Source organism: Salvelinus fontinalis, chromosome 6, assembly GCF_029448725.1.
Source record: "Salvelinus fontinalis isolate EN_2023a chromosome 6, ASM2944872v1, whole genome shotgun sequence".
Lineage (NCBI taxonomy): Eukaryota > Metazoa > Chordata > Actinopteri > Salmoniformes > Salmonidae > Salvelinus > Salvelinus fontinalis.
In genome coordinates, this window is record NC_074670.1 from 68,834,301 (window position 1) to 68,859,478 (window position 25,178).

Consider the following 25,178-nt stretch of genomic DNA (forward strand, 5'->3'; position numbering starts at 1 on the left):
GTTCGTCTCATTTGAATGTGCCATTGAGGAAATTTAATTTGAATAGCCACAGTCGATACTTCAGGCTTTGTGGTGGTGGTTATCTCCTGAACCATCACTGCAGGACAGGTGAGGGAGGCTAGCACCCAACATCAACAAGATGCAACCAAACAAAAACAGGGTATTTCATTTAATTACACGTTTGCAGCATTACATCTGTGTGACATGTGGGCAAAGTTGCCAGGAATTGTCTTTACTGCTCAGTGGATGTCCCTGAGTCCTCTTCCCTTGAAGGTTGCGCGCAAGCTCAAACCACTCACAAGGGGGCATTGTTTAAAGTTATCAGTCCGTCTGCGGACAGGGCACTGTCAATTTGGTCCCTATCGTAAATTTGATATTGTAGTAGCCATTTCTTTTCATCCTCACAATTTATATTGCTAAAACTAAGCACTTTGACTAATATTTAGTTTTGATCAAGTATTGTTTAGATGTGGTAAATAATTGATTTGCACTGCCAAATGATGCATCACCAGAGCAACGTTGAAGTTTCTCCAATTTGCTAGCTAGCGAGCTTTTAAACTGCACAAGTGAAGTTAACCAGCAACCCATGTCTATAAAATAAATAGCATTTGTTCAGATAATTTGGTGACAGTACTCGGTAACTTTGCGAGACTCAAGATGACCTTCCGAAAATGGTACCCCAACCTGTCTGTGGTCGCACGTGTCCGATTTGACCAAGGTAATGGCTAATTAGCTAGCTAACGTTAGCTTTCGCTAGCAAGTCTTTTTAAGGCAACCTCTGTTTAATAGTTTAGTCAACCAATGTAATGGGTATTTAAATAAATTATTATTACGTTTGCCTGAACTGTCAGGTTGAAAACAGCTCCTTTCAAATGGATTCCACTCGTACCAGGTCATGGGATTCTTCTGTAATCAAATTACTAGTAACGTCTTATTTGACTTTTCGTAGCAGGTTAGGATAATTTACGCTGCAGATAAGGGAAGGGCTATGATTATAGTTAGGATAAATGCTATTTTTGGTTTGTACTTTTGACGTTAATTTGACAAAATCGGGATCCCTTCTAGCCATGACCCTCGTACCACTGCGGTGGGCTCTGCGCTGGCAAATGCAATTGCGCGCGCCCCGGAAGCTAGTGACCATGGTATATGTAGTTCTAAACCGCAGTGTTTACGTCTCTGTTAAAGTGCAGAACAGTAGCTATATTTCCATAGAGCAATGCAGTGGGACACAATTTATAACCATATTAACTTCACGTTTTGGAACAGAATTCTATATTTTTAAATTTTTATTTTTCACTCGTTTTGATTTATGTTCGTCTGAAGTAGCCTATAGTCGCAGCGCTTGATGTACTGTCACCCAGGGTTGTGTTTTGTATCTGACACTGACAGTGGAGTATGGCGGACGGTGGCCGGTTCTACAGTGGTAAGTTACCCTGGAACAAGGCTTCAAATCTGCTTCTAAACAGTTGTTTTCCTCCTCTGCCTAGATCAGGAGGGAGTTGTCGTCCAGAGAGATGTCACGCGCAAAGGCAAGCTACCAGGAGGTAAAACGCCGAAGTGTAAACAAATAAGTGAGGCTATTGGCATATGGGGACAGGACAGTCTTTTACGTTTTCTGTGACCGACGTGTGACACAGGCTTTTTAGGCCACATCCCGATTCAGAAACAACCCCAAGCACACCTGGCTACCTATAAAGTGTTGGCAATTATTTTTTAGTGAGAATCGCGATTGCCTCCTTGATTTGTCAGTAAATTATATTTTGCCCACTGCCTTGCTGCAGCAGACATTTTTTTTTTACCTCCTCCCCTTGTGCTTCTCTGCCTGTGTGTGCACCATTGCGGTGACTGCTATTGCACAGACAACTTGAACCAATCTCGTTTGCTGCTAAATTAAGATGGAAAATTCGCTAAATGCTATGAAAACCATAGAAATCATCAGTGTCAAAATTCACCAAAGGCAGCCTGAAAAGTAGCTGAATTTGTCGCTAGCCTTTACCAATAAAAGTATCTATAGGGGTCTGAAAACTTGCTAAATATAGGTACAAATTTTGCAACACTGGTGACCGTTGGTCAGTTGGCCAGACTGAGGCATGCTCAATATTTTAAATGCAGATTCAGAAGTATTTGTGCCATTTATCACAAAATATTTGGAGCTACTTTAGTCACCTTAAACAGATATTCATACCAGAAGATTGCCCGTACGAGGTTGTTTATGATGATCCATCCTCTCTATCTCTCTCTCTCCCTCCCCCAGAGCATGACAACAGAGTCGTGGGCCCTCAGTTCCGGGGGGGGCGTATGAGTCGGGGCCCCTTTAGGGGTCCGGCCAGGCAGCAGAGGCCTCGAGGGGGCCAAATGGGTGGGTTCAGGGGCCCTGGACCGGGACCTCGGGTCCGGTTCGAAGATAACTATGTAGACGTAACTATGAACAGCGGGAGCCCACAGGATGGCAGCTCTCACCGCAGATTGTGAGTGAGATTGCATACTACACGTGTTACATGGCAGCGATAAGATTTTCTTTTACTATCTATAAATAAACATATGTGTGAGATGATTCTTTGTCAGGTAACACTGTGCACTCTGACCCCTTTAGCAACCCGTACAGGTGGCCAAATCGGAGAAGCGATGGACAATTTGACCGAGACAGAAGAGGAGCTGGGTGCTACAGAGGAGGTGGAGGAGGAAGAGAAGGAGGCGGAGGAGGAAAAGACAAGAGCAGTTGGTACAAGATGATTGTGAGTATCTTTAACCTCTCTAGGGTATGTGGGACGGTAGCGTCTCACCTCGTCAACAGTCAGTGAAACTGCAGGGCGTCAAATTCAAAACAACAGAAATTCCATAATTAAAATTCCTCAAACATACATGTATTTTACACCATTTTAAAGATACACTTCTTGTTAATCCAGCCACAGTGTCCGATTTCAAATAGGCTTTACGACGAAAGCAAACCAAATGATTATGTTAGGTGAGAGCCTATCCACAGAAAAACACAGCCATTTTTCCAGCCAAAGAGAGGAGTCACAAAAAGCAGAAATATAGATAAAATTAATCACTAACCTTTGATGATCTTCATCAGATGACACTCATAGGACTTCATGTTACACAGTACATGTATGTTTTGTTCGGTAAAGTTCATATTTATATCCAAAAATCTCAGTTTACATTGGCGCGTTATGTTCAGTAGTTCCAAAACATCCGGTGATTTACAGAGGCACATCAATTTACAGAAATAGTCATCATAAATGTTGATGAAAATACAAGTGTTACATATTGAATTTTAGATCCACTTCTCCTTAATGCAACCGCCGAGTAAAATTTCAAAAGAACTTTACGGAAAAAGCAAACCATGCAATAATCTGAGTACGGCGCTAAGATGACAAATCAACCCAAAGAGATATCCGCCATGTTGGAGTCAACATAAGTCAGAAATAGCATTATAAATATTCACTTACCTTTGATGATCTTCATCAGAAGGCACTCCCAGGAATCCCAGTTCCACAATAAATGTTTGTTTTGTTTGATAATGTCCATCATTTATGTCCAAATTCCTCCTTGTTGTTCGGACATTCAGTACACAATCTAAACTCACGACACGCGTGAAAGTCCAGCGGAAAGTACGGACGAAAAGTCCAAAAAGTTCCGTTACAGTCCGTAGAAACATGTCAAACGATGTATAGAATCAATCATTAGGATGTTTTTAACATAAATCTTCAATAATGTTCCAACCGGAGAATTCCTTTGTCTTCAGAAAAGCAAATAAATCAGAGCTCGCTCTCACATGAACGAGCGTCACGAGCTCAAAGCATTCTGCCAGACCTCTGACTCATTCCCCTCTCATTCGGCCCCACTTCACAGTAGAAGCATCAAACAAGGTTCTATAGACTGTTGACATCTAGTGGAAGCCGTAGGACATGCAACATGACCCCATTTCCACTGTATCTTGGATAAGCAAGGAGTTGAAAACCTACCAACCTCAGATTTCCCACTTCCTTGTTGGATTTTTTCTCAGGTTTTTGCCTGCCATATGAGTTCTGTTATACTCACAGACATCATTCAAACAGTTTTAGAAACTTCAGAGTGTTTTCTATCCAAATATACTAATAATATGCATATCCTAGGATCTGGGCCTGAGTAGCAGGCAGTTTACTCGGCACGCTTTTCATCCGGATGTGAAAATACTGCCCCCTACCCCAAAGAAGTTAACAAAGAGCATGACAAGTATCTATTTCATTATGATAAACTATTTTATATTCAACTTCTTTATTTAATATATACCACTTCTTTATTTAATATATACCAACGACCTTCCCTATGCCTTAGCTGAAACTCAAGCTACTATATTTGCAGATGATACTACAATTTATGCAGCAAGACAATTGGTTAAACAGGTACAGCAAGCTTTACAAGGAGATTTAGAGAATATCAGGGTTTGAGTGGGGTTTGCCAAAAGTGGGTTTGCCAAAACAAACTTGTTTTTAACACCAAGAAAACCAAAGTTATGTTGGTCTGTTCAACTAGGAAAAGGCCAAAACAGCATGGGATACAATTAAGTATGGGAGGAGTACAAATTGAAGAAGTGGCAGAAACCAAACTATTGGGAGTGCAGCTAGACAACTGCTTATCATGGTCGTCTCAAATAACTAATCTATGTAAAAAAATATATATATATATTAAAACAGCATGCATAATCAGAAGGATGGCTAAATACACTGCTCAAAAAAATAAAGGGAACACTTAAACAACACAATGTAACTCCAAGTCAATCACACTTCTGTGAAATCAAACTGTCCACTTAGGAAGCAACACTGATTGACAATAAATTTCACATGCTGTTGTGCAAATGGAATAGACAAAAGGTGGAAATTATAGGCAATTAGCAAGACACCCCCAAAAAAGGAGTGATTCTGCAGGTGGTGACCACAGACAACTTCTCAGTTCCTATGCTTCCTGGCTGATGTTTTGGTCACTTTTGAATGCTGGCGGTGCTCTCACTCTAGTGGTAGCATGAGACGGAGTCTACAACCCACACAAGTGGCTCAGGTAGTGCAGTTCATCCAGGATGGCACATCAATTCGAGCTGTGGCAAAAAGGTTTGCTGTGTCTGTCAGCGTAGTGTCCAGAGCATGGAGGCGCTACCAGGAGACAGGCCAGTACATCAGGAGACGTGGAGGAGGCCATAGGAGGGCAACAACCCAGCAGCAGGACCGCTACCTCCGCCTTTGTGCCAGGAGGTGCACTGCCAGAGCCCTGCAAAATGACCTCCAGCAGGCCACAAATGTGCATGGGAAAATTCTTCAGCAAATAACACAAGCATTAATTGAGAGTCAGGTGAACTACTGTTCTGTGGTCTGGGGAAATGCATCATCAAGTGAAGTCAGGAGGCTGCAGAATGCACAGAACAAAGCAGCAAGGATTGTTTTAAGGTGGAGATATGGTTTTTCTGTTGCAGTCATGCGCAATGTTCTTGGTTGGTCATCAATCGACAAGATCATTTAAAAAAACATGCTTCTTTTATTTCATAATCTACATAATTTAAAACGGCCAAGTTCTATTCACAACGGTATTCAGTTGGTAAGAGACAGACATTCCGTAAATACTAGGAATAGATTGTTTACCATCTATGCGTTATCCAGACAGAAAAGAGAAGTAGGAAAAATAACATTTCGATTTAGAGCAATAAAGAAATGGAATAAATTAACTGAGCAAACTAGAAACCTTTCAATATATACATTTAAACATTATTTTAAAACGATTTAAATATAATACATAGAAATGTTGTGGGACTATAGTAGATGAAGAATCAATATTTTTTAGATTGAGTATTTATTGGGTCATTATGTTAGTATATTATGTATGTTTGTAACAGTGTGTTATGTGAAAATGTGTTTGTATTATAAATTGTATTTTAATGTTTAAGGACTCTTGGAAGATTAGTCCAAATGGGGACTAAAAGAGATCCAAATTAAATCAACTAACTGCTCTCTCTGGCAGATTCCCTATGGGAGGAAATACGACAAGAAATGGCTGCTGACGGCTTTACAGAACCTGTGCTCCGTACCCTTCACACCTGTTCAGGTAAGTTGCTGGCAGACAGCCCAGCCATGATCATAGGACTTGACTGATGGGTTAAATGTTGTTTTTCTGATCACTGGAATAGAGGAGTGTAATGTATGCTTTGAAACCAATACAAGTACATGTATGTCAGTCTATTGTTTGTCTATTAAACCGGGGTGGCAGGTAGCCTAGTGGTTAGAGCGTTGGACTTGTAACCCGAAAGGTTGCAAGATCGAATCCCCGAGCTGAAAAGGTAAAAATATGTTGTTCTGCCCCTGAACAAGACAGTTAACCCACTGTTCCTAGGCCATCATTGAAAATAAGAATTTGTTCTTAACTGACTTGCCTAGTTAAATAAAGGTAAAAAAAAGGCCTCCCGGGTGGCGCAGTGGTCTAGAGCACTGCATCGCAGTGCTAGCTGCGCCACCAGAGTCTCTGGGTTCGCGCCCAGGCTCTGTCGCAGCCGGCCGCGACCGGGAGGTCCGTGGTGTGACGCACAATTGGCTTAGCGTCGTCCGGGTTAGGGAGGGTTTGGCCGGTAGGGATATCCTTGTCTCATCGCGCTCCAGCGACTCCTGTGGCGGGCCGGGCGCAGTGCACGCTAACCGAGGGGGGCGGGTGCACGGTGTTTCCTCCGACACATTGTTGCGGCTGGCTTCCGGGTTGGAGGCGCGCTGTGTTAAGAAGCAATGCGGCTTGGTTGGGTTGTGCTTCGGAGGACGCATGGCTTTCGACCTTCGTCTCTCCCGAGCCCGTACGGGAGTTGTAGCAATGAGACAAGATAGTAATTACTAGCGATTGGATACCACGAAATTGGGGAGAAAAGGGGATAAAAAAAATAAAAAAATAAAGGTACAAAAAAATAGAGGTAAATGTTGAGAATATTTACAAGTGCATTTAAGTATTAGTATTGTTTGTCTCCCCCCCCCCCCCCCCAATCGATCCCTTTCAGTACCAGATTGAAGGCCATAAAGCCCAGTTCTACCTCGAGGATGCCTGCACAGCCAACGCACTGTGCAGAGTCTCTCGCCAAATCACAGACACTGAGGGCTACAAGGTACAGCAGCATTCTAACCGTTGGCCATACTCCTGGCTATAAGTGTATCCCTTCTATTCCTCAATCCATGATCTCCCAATTCAATGTTATTTGATAAGAGCTGCAGATTGAATGTTAATATACACTGAACAAAAATATAAACGCAACATGTAAAGTGTTGGTGCCATGTTTCATGAGCTGAAATAAAATATCCCCGAAATTTTCCATATGCACAAAAAGCTTATTTCCCTCAAATTTTGTGCACAAATTTGTTTATATCCCTGTTAGTGAGCATTTCTCCTTTGCCAGGATAATCCATCCACCTGACAGGTATGGCATATCTAGAAGCTGATTAAACAGCGTGATCTTTACACAGGTGCACCTTGTGCTGGAGACAATAAAAGGCCACTCTAAAATGTGCAGTTTTGTCACACGACACAATGCTAAATATGTCTCAAGTTTTGAGGGAGCGTGCAATTGGCATGCTAACTGCAGGAATGTCCACCAGAGCTGTTGCCAGAAAATTGGATGTTAATTTCTCTACCATAAGTCGCCTCCAACGTCATTTTCGAGAATTAGGGAGTACGTCCAACCGGCCTCACAACTGCAGACCACGCCAGCCCAGGACCTCGACATCCGGCTTCTTCACCTGCGGGATCGTCTGAGGGGGGTGGGGTGCTGAGGAGTATTTATGTCTATAATAAAGCCCTTTTGTGGAGAAACTCATTCTGATTGACTGGTCCCTGGCTCCCCAGTGGGTAGGCCTATGCCCTCCCAGACCCCCCCATGGCTGTGCCCCTGCCCAGTCATGTGAAACCCATAGATTTGGGCCTAATTAATTAATTAATTTCTATTGATTGATATGAACTCAGTAAAATTGTTGCATGTTGCGTAAAGATTTTTGTACAGTATAATTTTTTGAAGTTGCTACTTATTTATAATAATATTTATGCTTCCTCTACACCCCCCCATACACACACCTCCACTCCCCTCTCCTCTCTAGGTGATAGTGCTGATGAACCCCTGTCCTCCTCCCGCCATCCTCAACACTCAACTGAAGCCTGAAGACATGGAGCACGTAAAGGTGAGAGATGGAGGGAGGGGGGAGCGATGGAGAAAGTTGGAAAATAATATGGATGGATATTTACAGATGAATATGAGTAACTTCTGTAATATCTCTCAGCAATGCATGGCCAAGCGTTTTGATGGCTCCCAGCGAGCACTGGATCTGAACAACATCCGTACTGACCCAGGTAGCACCCCATACTACCTGGAGATTCAAACTAACCACTGTTTCTATCTTCCTCTGTCCTGGTCTAAAATGTATGTACCTCTGTTTCAGACTTGGTATCTCAGAACATCAGGGCGATCTTGAGCAGAAAGACCTTTATGGATGCTGTGGTCAAGATCATTGAGGAAAACATCCCTGAGGTAATAGTATAATAATACCAATCTATACCCATACAGTTTCAGTGTGTAGTGCTAAAATGTGTAGATCTCTTGTCCTCTTCTTTTATCTCAGCTGGTGTGTCTGAACTTGAGCAATAACAAGCTGTATAAACTGGAAGATGTGGCAGATCTGATAAGCAAGGCCCCACACCTGAAGATCCTCAACCTCTCCCACAATGAGGTGAGAGAAGAGACTGACCCTTAACCCTAATCTCTAACCTTGTCTATTCATTTGGGGGGCGAATCCTAACTTCCACATCACATTTTTACTACGTCATGCATTAATATCAATGGGAGATTACAAATTAGGATTTGCCCCTGAATCTGCTCACTCGCTTAACCTTTTCCCACTCATTCCTCTTTTTTCTTTCTACATCTTCCTCTCAGTTGAAGTCAGAGAAGGAGCTGGATAGGTTGAAGGGTTTGAAGCTGGTTGAGCTATGGTTGGACCGTAACCCACTGTGTGACCAGTTCAAGGACCAGCTCACCTACATCAGGTCAGTCTCTGAGCCTGGGGGTTTGGCTGTGTGTGTTAGTTAGTAGGTAGATGGGAGCACTGACATAGTCCGGTGGATGCCGCAGTCCAGTGGATGTGGTGGCCCTATTGACTCCATTACGTTGAGTGGGTGTGTGAAGTGGGATGTGACTTCTCTGTTCTTGTTCCCTCTCCATGGTGAACATGGCCACCAGTGCTATCAGGGAGAGGTTTCCTCGGCTACTCAAACTGGTAAGATGTTCTCTTTTCTTCTCTGATCCGCTCCATCTTTGACTACATTTGATTTGTTTGTTTATTTCCTGTTGTTGTTCTGTAGGATGGTCATGACCTCCCCCCGCCGATAGTGTTTGAAGTGGTAGCACCCACCACTACCCCCCCCTGCAAGGTCTGGTCCGTTTTGGTTCTCAGAATAACAAAAAGGTGCACTTGATTCAGTTTGTTTGCTTGGTTGATTCTGACACATGCTCTTTTCTTTGACCAATCCAGGGTAGCTACTTCGGTTCAGAAGAAATCAAGGTCCTCATCTTGCATTTCCTGCAACAGTAAGTGTATTCACATATCTTTTGTCAAGATTCAAGTATATTCCTTCATAAAGGATATATTTGTCACCTCTAAGACAGGTAACACAGTGGGTGCTTCTCGAAATGCATACTTCTGAGCAAAGCAGTCCAAATCAAAGTATGCGAAACGAAGCATGGGGGGCACATCTCGAAGGCGTACTCCATACGTGCATATTTTGAAGCATGCATCAACGCAAGCTTCAACGGAAATTATGCAAAGAAATGACCCGATCATGTCAAAAAAGTACGCAAAATTTATTGAAATCAATGGCAACCGTTATTTGAGCAGAAGCGAGAGAAAGTGTTGCCTATTCACAAATCACATATTGCCTGACTACATATTTGATCTTGATAGGTTAATAAATACATGGTGTTTCATTTTGGCATGTTTACCTGCCTACGTACCGTAGATTGCAAGACCATAATAAGTCAATAGGGCTAACTGGCTAGCTAATTCTGTTAGCTAGCCATGAAGAATTGACATCTATCTTGCATAATATTTGTTTGAGGTCATTTTGCCTGTTAAACTATCTAGTTAGATACATTATTACTATTCACATATAGCTAGCTGATAGTTATGAAGTAAAATGGTTGTGTAACGGCTGTTGGAAGGAGAGGACCAAGGTGCAGCGTGGTACGTGTCCATATTAATTAAATGAACACTGAAATAACAAAAATTACAAAGATAACGACCGAAACAGTTCTGGCTGGTGCAGACACACAAAACAGAAAACAACTACCCACAAAACACAGGTGGGATGAGGCTACCTAAGTATGGTTCTCAATCAGAGACAACGATAGACAGCTGCCTCTGATTGAGAACCACACACGGCCAAACGCATAGAAAATAAAACATAGAACAAAACCATAGAATGCCCACCCCAACTCACACCCTGACCAAACCAAAATAGAGACATAACAAAGGAACTAAGGTCAGGTTGTGACAGGTTGCTTTGTGTATGTCTTGTTTCGTCTTTATTGCCATTGTCGTGGCTGGAAGACGGTTCAGTGAATGGGTAAGTCCATAGTAAGTCAATAGGGCTAGCTAACTAGCCAAAGAATTGGTAGCTACCCAAGAAAAATGTACCACTACCATGCATAACATTAGTTTTAAATAATTTTTGCCTGTTTAACACATTTTTTATCTAATTGATTTAAATATTGACTGGCTTTCATCAGGCTGCCCACTCAAGAGAAAGCTTCAAACTGTAACTAGTGCCTGCAAACTGGTTCAGGTTTGCAACCAACCTACCAGGGTAGTTAAAAACATTATAGGAATGAAATCATCAACATGTATTGATCATATCTTTACTAATGCTGCAGAAAGTTGTTTGAAAGCAGTATCCAAATCCCTCAGATATAGTGATCACAATATAGAAGCCATATCTAGGAAAACCAAAGTTCCAAAGGCTGGGCCTAATATTGTGTATAAGAGGTCATACAATAAGTTTTGTAGTGATTCCTATGTTGTTGATGTGAAGAATTTGTTGGTCCATTGTGTGTAATGACGAGCAACCAGACACTGCACTTGACATATTTATGAAATTGCTTATCCCAGTTACTGATATACACGCACCCATTAAGAAAATGACTGTAAAAGCTGTTAAATCCCCGTGGATTGATGAGGAATTTTAAAATTGTATGGTTGAGAGGAATGAGGCAAAAGAGGTGGCAAATAGGTCTGGCTGTACAACCGATTTGGCAAACGTACTGCAAATTGAGAAATCATGTGGCTAAACTGAATAAAAAGAAGAAGAATCTAGTAAAAAGCTTTCGGAGCACCTTAAATGAAATCTTGGGCAAAAAGGCAAACTCTGCTCCATCATTCATTGAATCAGATGGCTCATTCGTCACAAAACCCACTGATATTGCGAGCTACTTTGATGTTTTTTTCAATGGCAAGATTAGCAAATTTAGGCATGTTTGCCCCCACTCCCAGCAACAAACGCTGACATTACACATCCAAGTATATCTGACCAAATTATGAAAGACAAGCGTTGTAATTTTGAATTCCGTAAAGTGAGTGTGGAAGAAGTGAACAATCTATTGTTGTCTATCAACAATGACAAGCCACCGGGGTTTGACAACGTGGGTGGAAAATAATAATAATAAGGATAATAGCGGACAATATTGCCACTGCTATTTGCCATATCTTCAATTTAAGACTACTAGAAGTGTGTGCCCTCAGACCTGGAGGGAAGCAAAAGTCATTCCCCTACCTAAAATAGTAAAGCCCCTTTTAATGGCTCAAATAGCCTACCAATCAGCCTGTTACCAACCCTTAGTAAACTTTTGGGAAAAATGGTGTTTGACCAGATAAAATGTTATTTTTCAGCACACTTATAGGGAAGGACATTCAGCAAGCACAGCACTTACACAAATGACTGATTGGCTGAGAGAAAATGCTAAAAAGAAATTGGGGGGATGTTTTGTTCAAATTCAGTGCTGCTTTTGACATTTATCAATCAGTCTGTTGCTGGAAAAACGTATGCATTATGGCTTTACACCCCCTGCTATATTGTAGATCAAGAGTTCTGTCTAGTAGAACACAGAGGGTGTTCTTTAATGGAAGCCTCCAACAAAATCCAGGTGGATTCAGGAATTCCCCAGGGCAGCTGTCTAGGCCCCTTTACTTTTTTCAATCTTGACTAACGACATTTGAGTAAAGCCAGCGTGTCTATGTATGCGGATGACTCAACACTACACGTCAGCGACTGAAATGACAGCAACACTTAACAAAGAGCTGCAGTTAGTTTCAGAATGGGTGGCAAGGAATAAGTTAGTCCTAAATATTTCAAAAACTAAAAGCATTTTATTTGGGACAAATCATTCACTAAACCCTAAATCCCTGAAATAAATCTTGTAATGAATAATGTGGAAATTGAGCAAGTTGAGGAGACTAAACTGCTTGGAGTAACCCTGGATTGTAAACTGTCATGGTTAAAACATATTGATAGAACAGTAGCTAGGATGGGGAGAAGTCTCTCTTTAATAAAGCGCTGCTCTGCATTCTTAACAGCACTATCAATAAGGCAGGTCCTACAGGCCCTAGTTTTGTCGCACCTGGTCTACTGTTCAGTCGTATGGTCAGGTGCCACAAAGAGGGACTCAGGAAAATTGCAATTGGCTCAGAACAGGGCAGCACGGCTGGCCCTTGGATATACAAAGAGAGCTAACATGAATAATATGCATGTCAATCTCTCCTGGCTCAAAGTAGAGGGATTGATTTCATCACTACTTGTATTTGTGAGAGGTGTTGTTGAATGCACCAAGCTGTCTGTTTGAACTACTGGAACACAGCTCGGAAACTCATGCATATCCCACAAGACATGCCACCAGAGATCTCTTCACAGTCCCCAAGTCCAGAACAGACTATGGGAGGCGCAAAGTACTACATAGAGCCATGACTACATGGAACTCTATTCCACATCAAGTAACTCATGCAAGCAGTAAAATTTGATATAAAAACAGAAATAAACCTTATGGAACAGTGGGGACTGTGAATCAACACAAACATGGACACATGCATACAAACACACAATAACATACGCACTATACACACATGTACACATGGATTTTGTCTTATAGATATGTGGTGGTAGAGTAGAGGCCTAACAGGCTGACTACACCGTGAGCGTTGCAAAATAAATGTAGAAATCTATATTATTCAATCATTGCACCCACACTGCTCGCGTGCGCCAACGAGCATCTGCGTTGCCAAGGGCTAAAATAGAAGTCAGTTCTATTTGTGACGCAGATTGCACTGCAAGTCCTGCCTCTCCCATCTCCTCATTGGTTATACTCATGTGGGTGACTGAAAGACGAACGAGGTCAGTGGCGGTAATGCACCTAATTTATGAAAGTTGCCATTCACAATATAAAGTCAAGAGAAGAAAAGGCCTAGAAGGAGGAGAGATGACTAGAAACGATTCGGTTGACCTTTTTTATGTTTGGATTCATTTTCGGAGTAGAGGACCTTGTGCATTTCAGGTAAAATAACAACTCAATGTTTATATCCCAGGACAAATTAGCTAGCAACAGCAAGCTAGCTAAATAGGACAAATTAGCTAGCAAGTGCAAGCTAGCTAGCTAAATTGCCATAAATGTTTAATGCTTTTCGACCTGTGCCCAAATTAATTAATTGGTTCAGAGTTTGTTTTGATATTTTAACCTGCGTGTCGTTATCGCATTTAGTGTGGGGGGACAAAATACATTTATGCACGATGGCACACACGCGCGCAGCCAGTTTGGGTTCCGTGTAAGGGCACACACTTAATATGTTGTGAAATGTTATGAATATATTGTAATATTTAAATGTATAACTACATACATAAATTCAAATAAATACAAACTATCTGGCTAGCTAGATTATTAAGATTCACATATCTAGCTGATCATTCTGAAGTAAAACGTTTGCTTTGTGTATGTCTTGTTTCGTCTCTTGTTGCCATTATCCTGTCTGGAAGAAGGTTCAGTGAATGGGGAGGTGACGCGTGAGGTAATACAGGGGGAGTGCGAGTTCTTCTCAAATGTAATGTTTTATGCATTCTCCACACTCGTCCTCATAAGAACGTGCTCAAGAGAACGTGGTCGGAGAATGCTCTCGGATGCATGAGTGTGTGGAGCACGGTAGTATGCATATTGAGAAACACCCAGTGTGTATGACCTCTGACAGCTATTATAGGGTTATGACCTCTATGGCAGATATTAGTGTTATAACTTTTCTATGGAGCTACTACAGTGTTTTAACTTTTCTATGACAGGTACTACAGTGTATATGACTCTGGGAACAGACAGCCTCTTCTAGATGCCTACCATGATGGTGCCTCCTTCTCACTCAGCTTGCCCTCCAGTCAAAACCCAAACAGGTCTCACACACACACATTTCTCCATCTGAATGTCTGGCTCATGGGAGTTCGGAATTAAATATTTATTTGTATATTTTTCATTATAGGTGTAGTTTGAGAGAGTACCATAAAGACAGCCGTAACATAAAGCGACTCAAAGATCCATGTGAGTCTTCCAAATATTTAAGACAATTAACAAGTCTGTCATCAACAGATTTGTCTGTTGTATTTCTGTAATAATGTGTGGCATTTTCTAAATGCTTCCTTCTGGAATCTGCTCCCCACAGCAACACGGTTCCGCCTACTGAAGCACACACGGCTGAACGTGGTGGCGTTGCTCAACGAGCTGCCTAAAACTCAGCATGACACGGCCTCCTTCAATGTAGACGTCAACACTTACACGGTTAGGCAATATCTGATTGATAGTTAGTGTAGCATTCTCAATACTATCATCAGTTCTTCTGTTCATGGGGGTTTTATTTTTCAAAACCTTGAATTTTCTCTTTTTTAGACCATGTTACTGTCCTTTACGGTCAGCGGCATGTTCAAAGAAGTTGATGGTAAATCTCAAGACACGGTTAGGGCCTTCTCTCGGGTCTTCATCGCAGTTCCTGCAGGAATTTCTGGGTAATTCTTAGGTCCCTCATTCACCTGATCTTGGTTTTAAAAATCTCTTATAAGACTGTCTGTGCTGAAGAATGCTAAAACTATATATTATATGATATATTATATACAAAAACAATGGTCAACAATATTAATAAATATTGGCATCAGTTATAAAAAAAAAATGTAACAGGCCAACTGGTCCTAAATTAAAGAAATCGGGGGGGATTAATTGAAAAAATGTTTCAAACTATTTGTCTTCCGTTTCTCCCTCTCCAGTCTATGCATAGTGAATGACGAGCTATTTGTGCGCATCGCTACAACGGAGGAGATCCAGCATGCGTTCGCTGCTTCCGCCCCCACTCCCTCCAGCAGCCCAGTGCCCACCCTCACCGCCCCCCAGCAGGAGATGCTCTCTGCCTTCTCCCTCAAGTCTGGCATGAACCTTGAGTGGTCGCAGAAGTAAGTTTGTGGGCATGTTCAAGCGGATCAATTTTGCTAAGTCATTGGTCACCTCCTTTCAAAGTGTGTTGCATTATGGGGATAAAAATTGTCCGACTTCTGTCTATATGTCGACTACATGACCTTCATAAAAAACATGTGATCAAAGGTCATGCAGTTTTTTATAAAGTCGCCTTCAAGTCGCTGCAGTTGCTTCTCACCGGTTGCACCATGCAGCCGTCGCCTGGCTACTGGGAGGTACTATTTGTCAACCAATCATTAGGGTGTTTTTGTTTGACACATGCGAACGGTACCCGAGATGTGACGGAAACAGGAACCACCTTTTCCACAATTCAAATGTTATTATTCATACAGTGGATATGTACAAATTGTGATATTTTGAGGCGCTCTCCTGATAAAACTGCAGAGGAGAGTAAATTAAATCTAGATCACCTTTACTCAACACACAGACTCATACAAAGCGCTCCCTCCCCCTCCATTTGGCAAATCTGACAAATGATCCTCCTGATTCCTGCTTACAAGCAAAAACTTAAACAGGAAGTACCAGTGACACGCTCAATTCTGAAGTGGTCCGATGAAGCGGATGCTAAGCTACAGGACTATTTTGCTAGCATAGACTAGAATATGATCCGTGATTCATCCGATGTCATTGAGGAGTTTACCACATCAGTCACTGGCTTCATTAATAAGTGCATCGACAACATCGTCCCTAGTGCCTTCAGAAAGTATTCGCACCACTTTGAATTTTTCAACATTTTGTTGTGTTGCAGACTGAATTTAAAATGGATTAAATAGATATTTTTTTGTCACTGGCCTAAACACAATAATCCATAATGTCAAAGTAGAGTTATGTTTTTGGAATTTTTTACAAATGAATTCTAATTCTTTTTATGGCAAGCCTAAATATACTATACAAAAATATAAATGCAACATCAAATCAAACTTTATTTGTATTATGCGCCGAATACAGCAAGTGTAGACCTTACCGTGAAATGCTTACTTACAAGCCTTTAACCAACAGTGCAGTAATATGCAACATTTTCTAAACTTTTACTGAGTTATAGTTCATATAAGGAAATCAGTCAATTGAAATATATTCATTAGGCTCTAATCTATGGATTTCACATGACTGGGAATACAGATATGCATCTGTTGGTCACAGTTACCTTAAAAACAGTAGGGGCGTGGATCAGAAAACAACTAGTCAGTATCAGGGGTGACCACCATTTTCCTCATGCAGCATGACACATCTCCTTCTCATAGAGTTGATCAGGATGTTGATTGTGGCCTGTGGATTGTTGTTCCACTCTTCTTTAATGGCTGTGCAAAGTTGCTGGATATTGGTGGGCCAGAGTATCTCAAACATGCTCAATGGGTGACATGTCGCTGTGCATTATCATGCTGAAACATGAGGGGTAGACGGCGGATGAATGACACAACAATGGGCCTGAGAATCTCGTTACGGAATCTCTGTGCATGCAAATTGCCATCGATAAAATGCAATTGTGTTCGTAGCTTATGCCTGCCCATACATGAACCACTCTGTTCACAAGGTTTATCAGAAAACCGCTCACCCACATGATTCGATACACGTGGTCTGCGGTTGTGAGGCCGGTTGGACATACTGCCAAATTCTCTCTAAAAATATATATATACGTTTTAGGCGGCTTATGGTAGAGAAATGAACATTTATTTCTCTGGCAACAGCTCTGGTGGACATTCCTGCAGTCAGCATGCCAATTGCATGCTCCCGGAAACATGAGACATCTGTGACTTTGTGTTGTGTGACGACAACTGCACATTTTAGTGGCCTTTAATTGTCTCCAGCACAAGGTGCACCTGTGTAATGATCATGCTGTTTAATCAGCTTCTTGATATGCCACACCTGTCAGGTGGATGGATTATCTTGGCAAAGTAGAAATGTTCACTAACAGGGTTGTACATTTTTTGTTGTTGAGAAATTCCCTTTTTGTGCGTATGGAACAATTCTGGGATCTTTTATTTCAGCTCATGACATGGGACCAACAATTTACATGTTACATTTTTTTTTTCCAGGAGTAAAAATGTGCTTAACAAGTTACATAATAAGTTGCATGGACTGTGTTCAATAATAGTGTTTTACATGATTTTTGAATCCCTACCTCATCTCTGTACCCCACACATACAGTTATCTGTTAGGCCCCTCAGTGAATTTCAACCACAAAGAACAGAGAGGTTTTCCAATGCCTCGTTAAAAGGGCACCGTTTGGTAGATGGGTAAAAATAAAAAAGCAGCCTGTCCCTTTTAATATGGTGAAGTTATTATTAGGCTTTGGAAGGTGTATCAATACACCCAGTCACTACAAAGATACATGCGTCCTTCATAACTCAGTTGCCGGAGAGGAAAGAAACTCCTCAGGGATTTCACCATGAGGCCACTAGGGATTTTAAAACAGTTAGAGTTTAATGGTTGTGATATGATAACTGAGGATGGATCAACAACATTGCAGTTACTCCACAATACTAACCTAAATGACAGAGTGAAAATAAGGAAGCCTGCACAGAAAAAAAATATTCCAAAACATGCATCCTGTTTGCAACAAAGCACATAAGAAATACTGCAAAAAATGTGGCAAAGAAATTCACTTTTTGTCCTGAATACAAAGCGTTATGTTTGGGGCAAATCCAACAGAACGCATCACTGAGTACCACTCTTCATATTTTCAAGTATGATGGTGGTTGCATCATGTTATGGGTATGCTTGTCATCGGCAAAGACTAGGGAGTTTTTTTAGGATAAAAAGAAACGGAATACAGCTATAAGCAAAGGCAAAATCCTAGAGGAAAACCTGGTTCAGCCTGTTTTCCAACAGACTGGGAGACAAATTCACCTTTCAGCAGTACAATAACCTAAAACACAGGGCCAAATCTACACTGGAGTTGCTTACCAAGACGACACTGAATCTTCTTGAGTTGTCTAGTTACAGTTTTGACTTAAATTGTCTTAAAATAGGGCAATTCTTTTTAAAATGGCTGTCTAGCAATAATCAACTTGACAGAGCTTGAATAATTTTTAATAATAATGGGCAAATATTGTACAATCCAGGTGTGCAAAGCTCTTAGAGACTTACCCCAAAAGACTCGCAGCTGTAATCGCTGCCAAAGGTTCTTCTACAAGTATTGACTCGGGTGTGAATACTTATGTAAATTCAATTTTTGAATGTAATAAATTTGCAAACATTTCTAAAAACCATTTCACTGTCATTATGGGGTCTTGTGTGTAGATGGGTGAGAATATACATATTTTTTAAATCCATTTTGAATTCAGGCTGTAACACAACAAAATGTGGAATAAGTCAAGGGGTATGAATACTTTGAAAGCACTGTTCATGTTTCAAGCAGACCACCATAGTCTCTGTGCCCAAGAACGCCAAGGTAACCTGTCTAAATGACTATCACCCTGTAGCACTCAAATATCTAGCCATGAAATACTTTGAAAGGCTGGTCATGGCTCACATCAACACCATCATCCCAGACCCCCTGGACCCTCTCCAATTCGCATACCGTCCTAACAGATCCACAGATGACACAATCTCTACTACATTCCACACTGCCCTCTCCCACCTGGACAAAAGGAACACCTTCGTGAGAATGCTGTTCATTGACTACAGCTCAGTGTTCAACACCATAGTGCCCTCAATGCTCATCACTAAGCTAAGGACCCTGGTACTAAAAACTTCCTCTGCAACTGGATCCTGGACTTCCTGACAGGCCGCCACAAGGTGGTGAGTGTAGGCAGCAACACATCCGCCACGCTGACCCTCAACACGGGGGCCCCTCAGGGGTGCGTGCTTTGTCCCCTCCTGTACTCTCTATTCACTCACGCACGAGTCCAACACCATCATTAAGGCCTGATCAGCGACGACAATGAGACAGCCTATAGGGAGGAGGTCAGTGACCTGGCAGTGTGGTGGCAGGACAACAACCTCTGCCTCAACGGCAGTAAAACAAAGGAGCTGATCGCAGACTACGGGATACGGAGGGCCGAGCACGTGACGGGGCTGTAGTGGAGCGGTTTGAGTGCTTCAAGTTCCTCTGTGTCCACATCACTAAAGATCTATCATGGTCCAAACTAGTGATGCACTGATATATTTTTGGCCGATACCGATATCCAATATTTTCCTTGCCAAAAAAAACGATACCGATAACCAATATTTAAAATTTTAGCGGCATTTTAAGTATTCTAGTACAGCTAAATTATTAACACACACACGGACGCAGCGGTCTAAGGTACTGCATCTCCGTGCAAGAGGGTTCACTATAGTCCCTGGTTCGAATCCAGGCTGTATCACATCCGGCCGTGATTGGGCGTCCCATAGGGCGGCGCACAATTGCCCCAGCGATTCGGGTTTGGCAGGGGGTAGGTCGTCATTGTAAAAAAAAAAAAAAAAAAAATCTTAACTGACTTGCCTGGTTAAATAAAGGTTACACACACCACACTGACCAAAAAGTTATTTTGTTGGCATTTACATATGTCCCCATTACCAGTAAAACATAATCAAACCTATTTCTTTCACTTACTTGCTGTGATGTTTCGTTGTTCATTTGTTCAGTCGTTTCATTCTTAACCAGGATTTCTATGGAATGCCGTTTGGGTCTTTGTGTGTCAAAAAATATACTATTTAACACTATTTGACGTGTCAAATAAGCTTGTTGATCAATCAGAACCTGAATATAACTGCATGTTACATAATAATTGAACGTGTTCATCAATTTTTTACGTAGTTATTACACATTGATTACAGTCACTCGTATTTCATATGTCACAACGATTCATCGATGCATATGCTATGATGCTGGTAAAGTTGTCTTGCGCACCTAGATTACTGGTCATAAATAAAAGCTAGCTAGCTCATGGATGCAAACAATGTTCTTCCCCAAAAACATAGCAAAACGACATCTGTTTCAGTAGCTATATAGTTAGCTAGCTAACCTTATAGCTAGGCGTCATCATCTAAAATAACCCTAATTTATAAGACAGTTCTTGTTTGATTAATGGTGGTCGGACCCATCTATGTGAAGCTAGCCACAATAAGGATAAGAATCAATAGTGGATTTTGCGGTTAGCCTTCAAAATAAAAGTATGGCATAATTCTACTATTTGTATTCATTTGCATCACTGTCAATGACATACGCAAAATCCACTATTGTGCCTAATCCTTACACATAACCCGGTCCGGTCGAACCTCACTTGCCAGCTGCTTATAACGTTAGCTTTGGGCAACAGGGTTAAGTAGCTGAGTAGCTATTTATTTTCAATATGCGAACAACAATTGGCAACCTAGCTAATACTCACTCACAAGGATTCCGTAATCATTGCAAAGAATAATGAAAATGACTGCAGTTTTTACTGATCATTGTTTTCAGGCTGATTGTATTGGTGCTAGCTAGGTACCAAGCTAAAGCTAGGTACCCCAGAAGTTGCGGTCGAACAAATTATGCTTTATTACCAACGCGGTATTGTAAACGCATCGTTCGTGGCTGGTGTTTGCTTGCTTGCTGACTTTTTTGTACAGATTTGACAGTGCTACTGTTTCTTTTTTGACACACAAAGACCCAAACGGCATTCCATAGTATGTATGTTGTGATGCTATTACTGTGTAACTCCGGTAGGGGCAACATCGGAAAAATAGTGCACTCGGTAGTGTTAACCGGTGCTCGACCAGTCGGCGAAAGCCAACATCACCACGACAGAGAACGGTTGATTGTCAAGGGCAATGAATTCCATTATCTTGGCTTTAATGGATTTTGCCTTTGAGTTGTCTCGCTGAAATGTTGTTACTCTTTCAAATGCCTGCTTGACTTGTTGACTGCTCGATCCACACAGCAGACATTGTGGGCTAGTTTAGGAATGCTGTGTTGCACGTATAGCGCAAAATTTTACGTGGCATCATCACGTCTTGTATCTTTGTTATATAGGTATGCACGTCAGCTTTGATATCAGTTTTGCACATCGGCGTTAAACTAGACATCGGCTGATACTGATGTTGGCATTTTTAGCTAAAATCAGCCGATATGTTCACCGATATATTGTGCATCCCTAGTCCAAACACACCAACACAGTCATCTTAGAGGGCACAACAATGTCTCTTCTACCTCAGGAGGCTGAAAAGATTTGGCATGGGCCCTCGGATCCTCAAAGGTATACAGCTGCAACATTGAGAGCATCTTGACTGGCTGCATCACTGCTTGGTATGGCAACGCTTACACGGAACCCAAACCGAAAAGCATTAAACATGTATGGCAATTTAGCTAGCTAGCTTCCACTTGCTAGTTAATTTGTCCTATTTAGCTAGCTTGCTGTTGCTAGCTAATTTGTCCTGGGATATAAACATTGAGTTGTTATTTTACCTGAAATGCACAAGGTCCTCTACTCCGACAATTAATCCACACTAGAAACGATTCGGTTGACTGTTTTATGTCATCTCTCCTAGGCTTTTTCTTCTCTTGACTTTTTATATTGCGATTGGCAACTTTCATAAATTAGGTGCATTACCGTCACTGACCTTGTTCGTCTTTCAGTCACCCACGTTGGTATAACCAATGAGGAGATGGCACGTGGGTACCTGCTTCTATAAACCAATGAGGAGAGGGGAGAGGCAGGACTTGCAGCGCAATCTGCGTCAGAAATAGAACTGACTTCTATTTTAGCCCTTGGCAATGCAGACGCTCGTTGGTGCGCGCAAGCAGTGGGTGCAAAAATGGAATAATTTCTAAATTGATTTTGCAATGCTCGCTCACGCGACACGAGCAGTGTAGTCAGCCTCTTAGCATCTACAGAGTTACAGTGGGTAGTGCGTACGGCCCAGTACATCACTGAGGCCGAGCTCCCTGCCGTTCCAGGACCTCTATACCAGGCGGTGTCAGGAAAGCCTAAAAAAATCTGACTCCAGCCACAGACTGTTCTCTCTGCTACCACACAGCAAGCGGTGAACAACCCTAAGCACCTTTTACCCCCAAGCCATGAAACTTTAAAACAAGACTGCTAATTAGCTAATCAAATGTCTACTCGGACTACCTGAATTTACCCTCTCTTGAACTGACTCTATGCACACACACTGGACTCTACCCACACACTCTTATATACTTAGACTGACACTCCAACATACACACTACATACGCCCACACACATGCATACTGACGGTATACACACATACGCTTCTGTTACTGTCTTGTCTATCCTGTTGTCTAGTCACTTGACCCCTACCTATATGTACAGTACATAGCTACCTCAATTAATTTGTACTTCTGCCATTGTATTTTTTACTTCCTATTCATGGGTTGCATGTTGTCACTATTGTTTTGAATGTTCGTTTTGAACTGATGCCTGACTGAGCATTCTACTCAATGCATCGTCAATGAGCGCTGATGAAGATGATCAAAAGTGCATTACAGTGGCTTGGAAATACAATGACATTCGAAAGGAGGCAAACAATTAGTAGGAAAACCTTTTGTCATCATTTTGATTTCACCAGATTGACTTTAGTTGCACTATAACCAAAGATTTTTATAACTAATCCAAGATAAACCACAGTCTGTCGTTTCCAATGAGAACAAATGAGCCATAGTGGGCAGAACAAGGAGGGGGCAGTGCCAAGCACGAGCTAGCGACATCCTATTGACGCATTCTAGCATCATCTGCATATTTTCATTAGGGAACACCTACTCTGAAGTGTGTGTGTGTGTGTGCAGTAACTCAATTCGCCTTTGCATTCCTAAACAACGCGATTTAAAATTTTAAAAAGTTTTGCAAAGGGTCAAGTCTACAAACTTTAGTCCACTCTGTTCATAACAGATTCGACTTTGGGGAACAGACAACTGTATTGAGATCAAATGTTTCATACATGAGAAAATGACGAATGTCAGCCTAAATCTATCTCGTTCCATCTTCTCCCACTGCCCGCCAGTGGGCTTCCTCTACCATATTTGGTAGTGAGTGGAAACGCCAAGTGGATGCTTCACATTTATACATCCAGTGAAATATGTCTCATTGTTCTATCTGTTGTATAACGTTAGCTAAGATTGAGGGGAGGCTACTGGATTTTAGCTAGCTAACATTAGCACTGCTAGCTATTTTTGACGAATTTTGCTAGCTAATGACAACATTGCCATCTGTCTAAAGTAAATTTGATGACGTTATAATCCTGGCAAAGTTGTTTCCTACCAAATATTTCACAACTTTAGCAATGTCATTGTATTTCCAGGCACTATAGTGTAATTTAGACAACAGTAGTTAGCCTCCGTCCAGAATGACTGGGCTTATCACCACTTTAGGGCACCACTACGGCGCCGCCGATAGAGGGCGGCTTGAGAACATTCATAACAATGGCATGACGCGACCGAGTGACGGAGGTGCAACCCATTAATACACGGAGTGTACGAAACATTAGGAACACCTTCCTAGTATTGAGTTGCACCCCCTTTTACCCTCAATTCATTGCGGCATGGACACTACAAGGTGTCAAGCATTCGACGGGTGCTGGCCCATGTTGACTCCAATGCTTCCCACAGTTGTATCAAGTTGGCTGGATGTTCTTTGGGTGGTGGACCATTTCTTGATGCATACGGGGAAATGTTGAGTGAAAAACCCTGGCACCTACTACCATACCTCAAAGGCACTTAAGTATTTTGTCTTACCCCTTCTCCCTCTGAATGGCACACATACACAATCCATGTCTCAATTGTATCACGGCTTGAAAATTGGGAGGTTTGTAATTTTGACATTACAAAGATAAACTTTTGTAAAAAATGGAAACATGTTGCACGGAGCCTTGCTGTAGGTAAACCACAACAGTGTCCGACTTTCAGGTGTCATAGATGCACCTCCCCCATCGTCATTTGTTGACTTTCCTCTACAGTCGGCTGCGTTAGCGTTGTTACTGCTCGAACACACCTTTGTGTGTGCTTGTTTGACAGAAGGTCAATGTTAAAGGTCGATGTTTGGTGCAGAAACATTCACTGTGACGTTCTCTCTGTGTCAGGTGTCTTCAGGACAATGAGTGGGATTTCAACAAAGCTGCACAGATCTTCACACAATTAAAAGTAAAGTATCATGAATCAACTGTCTAATAAAAGTTTGATTAAATACATGCATATTCTGAGTTTTTCACTTGGTCCAACTAAATGTTGTTTTTCTCCCCTCCGTCTCCCTCAGATTGAAGGCAAGATTCCAGATGTCGCTTTTATAAAGTGAAGTTGGAAGAATACATGCTGTTGATAGTGAATATTAGATTTTCTGTTAAGAATTTAACAAGAATAGAATTGTATATATTTTATGGGTTTTGGTTTTATCCTTTATTCTTTTACTGAAGTAGAAAGATAATGCTCCATTGTTTTAGTAACAAGTGTCAAGGTTGTTTGACTTGAGGACTGATGTTATGATAAAATCTTGGTTATTGTAACCTTAGTTTAAAGTAATGTTTTCATTGTAATACAGTTAAAGAAAAAGCAATTGGTTTTGAATTTGTGTTCAACCTGTTTTCAAGATTGTTTGTTATAAAAATGGCAATCAAAATGTATCAAATTCACACATACTCTGAAAATAAATTGTATTCCACAGCAAAATTATGAATATCACTGGATGACAGTACCACACGTACAGATACCGGTCGCGTTCAGCCGCTCAAACGTTGC

At 41.5% G+C, this 25,178-nt stretch overlaps 1 protein-coding gene across 3 annotated transcripts; it reads left to right on the plus strand.

Annotated features, from left to right (window-relative positions):
- Positions 1–495: 495 nt before the first annotated feature.
- LOC129858342 (nuclear RNA export factor 1-like) lies at positions 496–25,109 on the plus strand. Of its 3 annotated transcripts, none has more exons than XM_055927502.1 (21): positions 496–718; positions 1,488–1,544; positions 2,255–2,468; positions 2,594–2,735; positions 5,992–6,075; positions 7,007–7,111; positions 8,094–8,174; positions 8,274–8,343; positions 8,433–8,521; positions 8,613–8,720; positions 8,927–9,036; positions 9,230–9,266; positions 9,352–9,420; positions 9,522–9,577; positions 14,359–14,463; positions 14,550–14,608; positions 14,730–14,845; positions 14,954–15,069; positions 15,325–15,507; positions 24,527–24,587; positions 24,700–25,109. In XM_055927502.1, exons 1-21 carry the CDS (start codon positions 658–660, stop codon positions 24,736–24,738), a joined length of 1,962 nt encoding a protein of 653 aa, XP_055783477.1. In that variant the 5' UTR covers positions 496–657; the 3' UTR covers positions 24,739–25,109. The 3 variants fall into 3 exon arrangements, with proteins under 3 accessions (XP_055783477.1, XP_055783478.1, XP_055783479.1); XM_055927503.1 differs by lacking the exon at positions 496–718 and adding an exon at positions 1,127–1,423; XM_055927504.1 differs by lacking the exons at positions 496–718; positions 1,488–1,544 and adding an exon at positions 1,127–1,423.
- The last annotated feature ends 69 nt before the right edge of the window (positions 25,110–25,178 follow it).

Bases quoted from the DNA above. Each gene is read 5' to 3' on its own strand.
- LOC129858342 (XM_055927502.1), top strand. From the start codon at position 658: ATGACCTTCCGAAAATGGTACCCCAACCTGTCTGTGGTCGCACGTGTC. The intron at 9,421-9,521 runs GTCTGGTCCGTT...TGACCAATCCAG, and splicing joins CCACTACCCCCCCCTGCAAG to GGTAGCTACTTCGGTTCAGA. The intron at 14,846-14,953 runs GTTAGGCAATAT...TCTCTTTTTTAG, and splicing joins TAGACGTCAACACTTACACG to ACCATGTTACTGTCCTTTAC.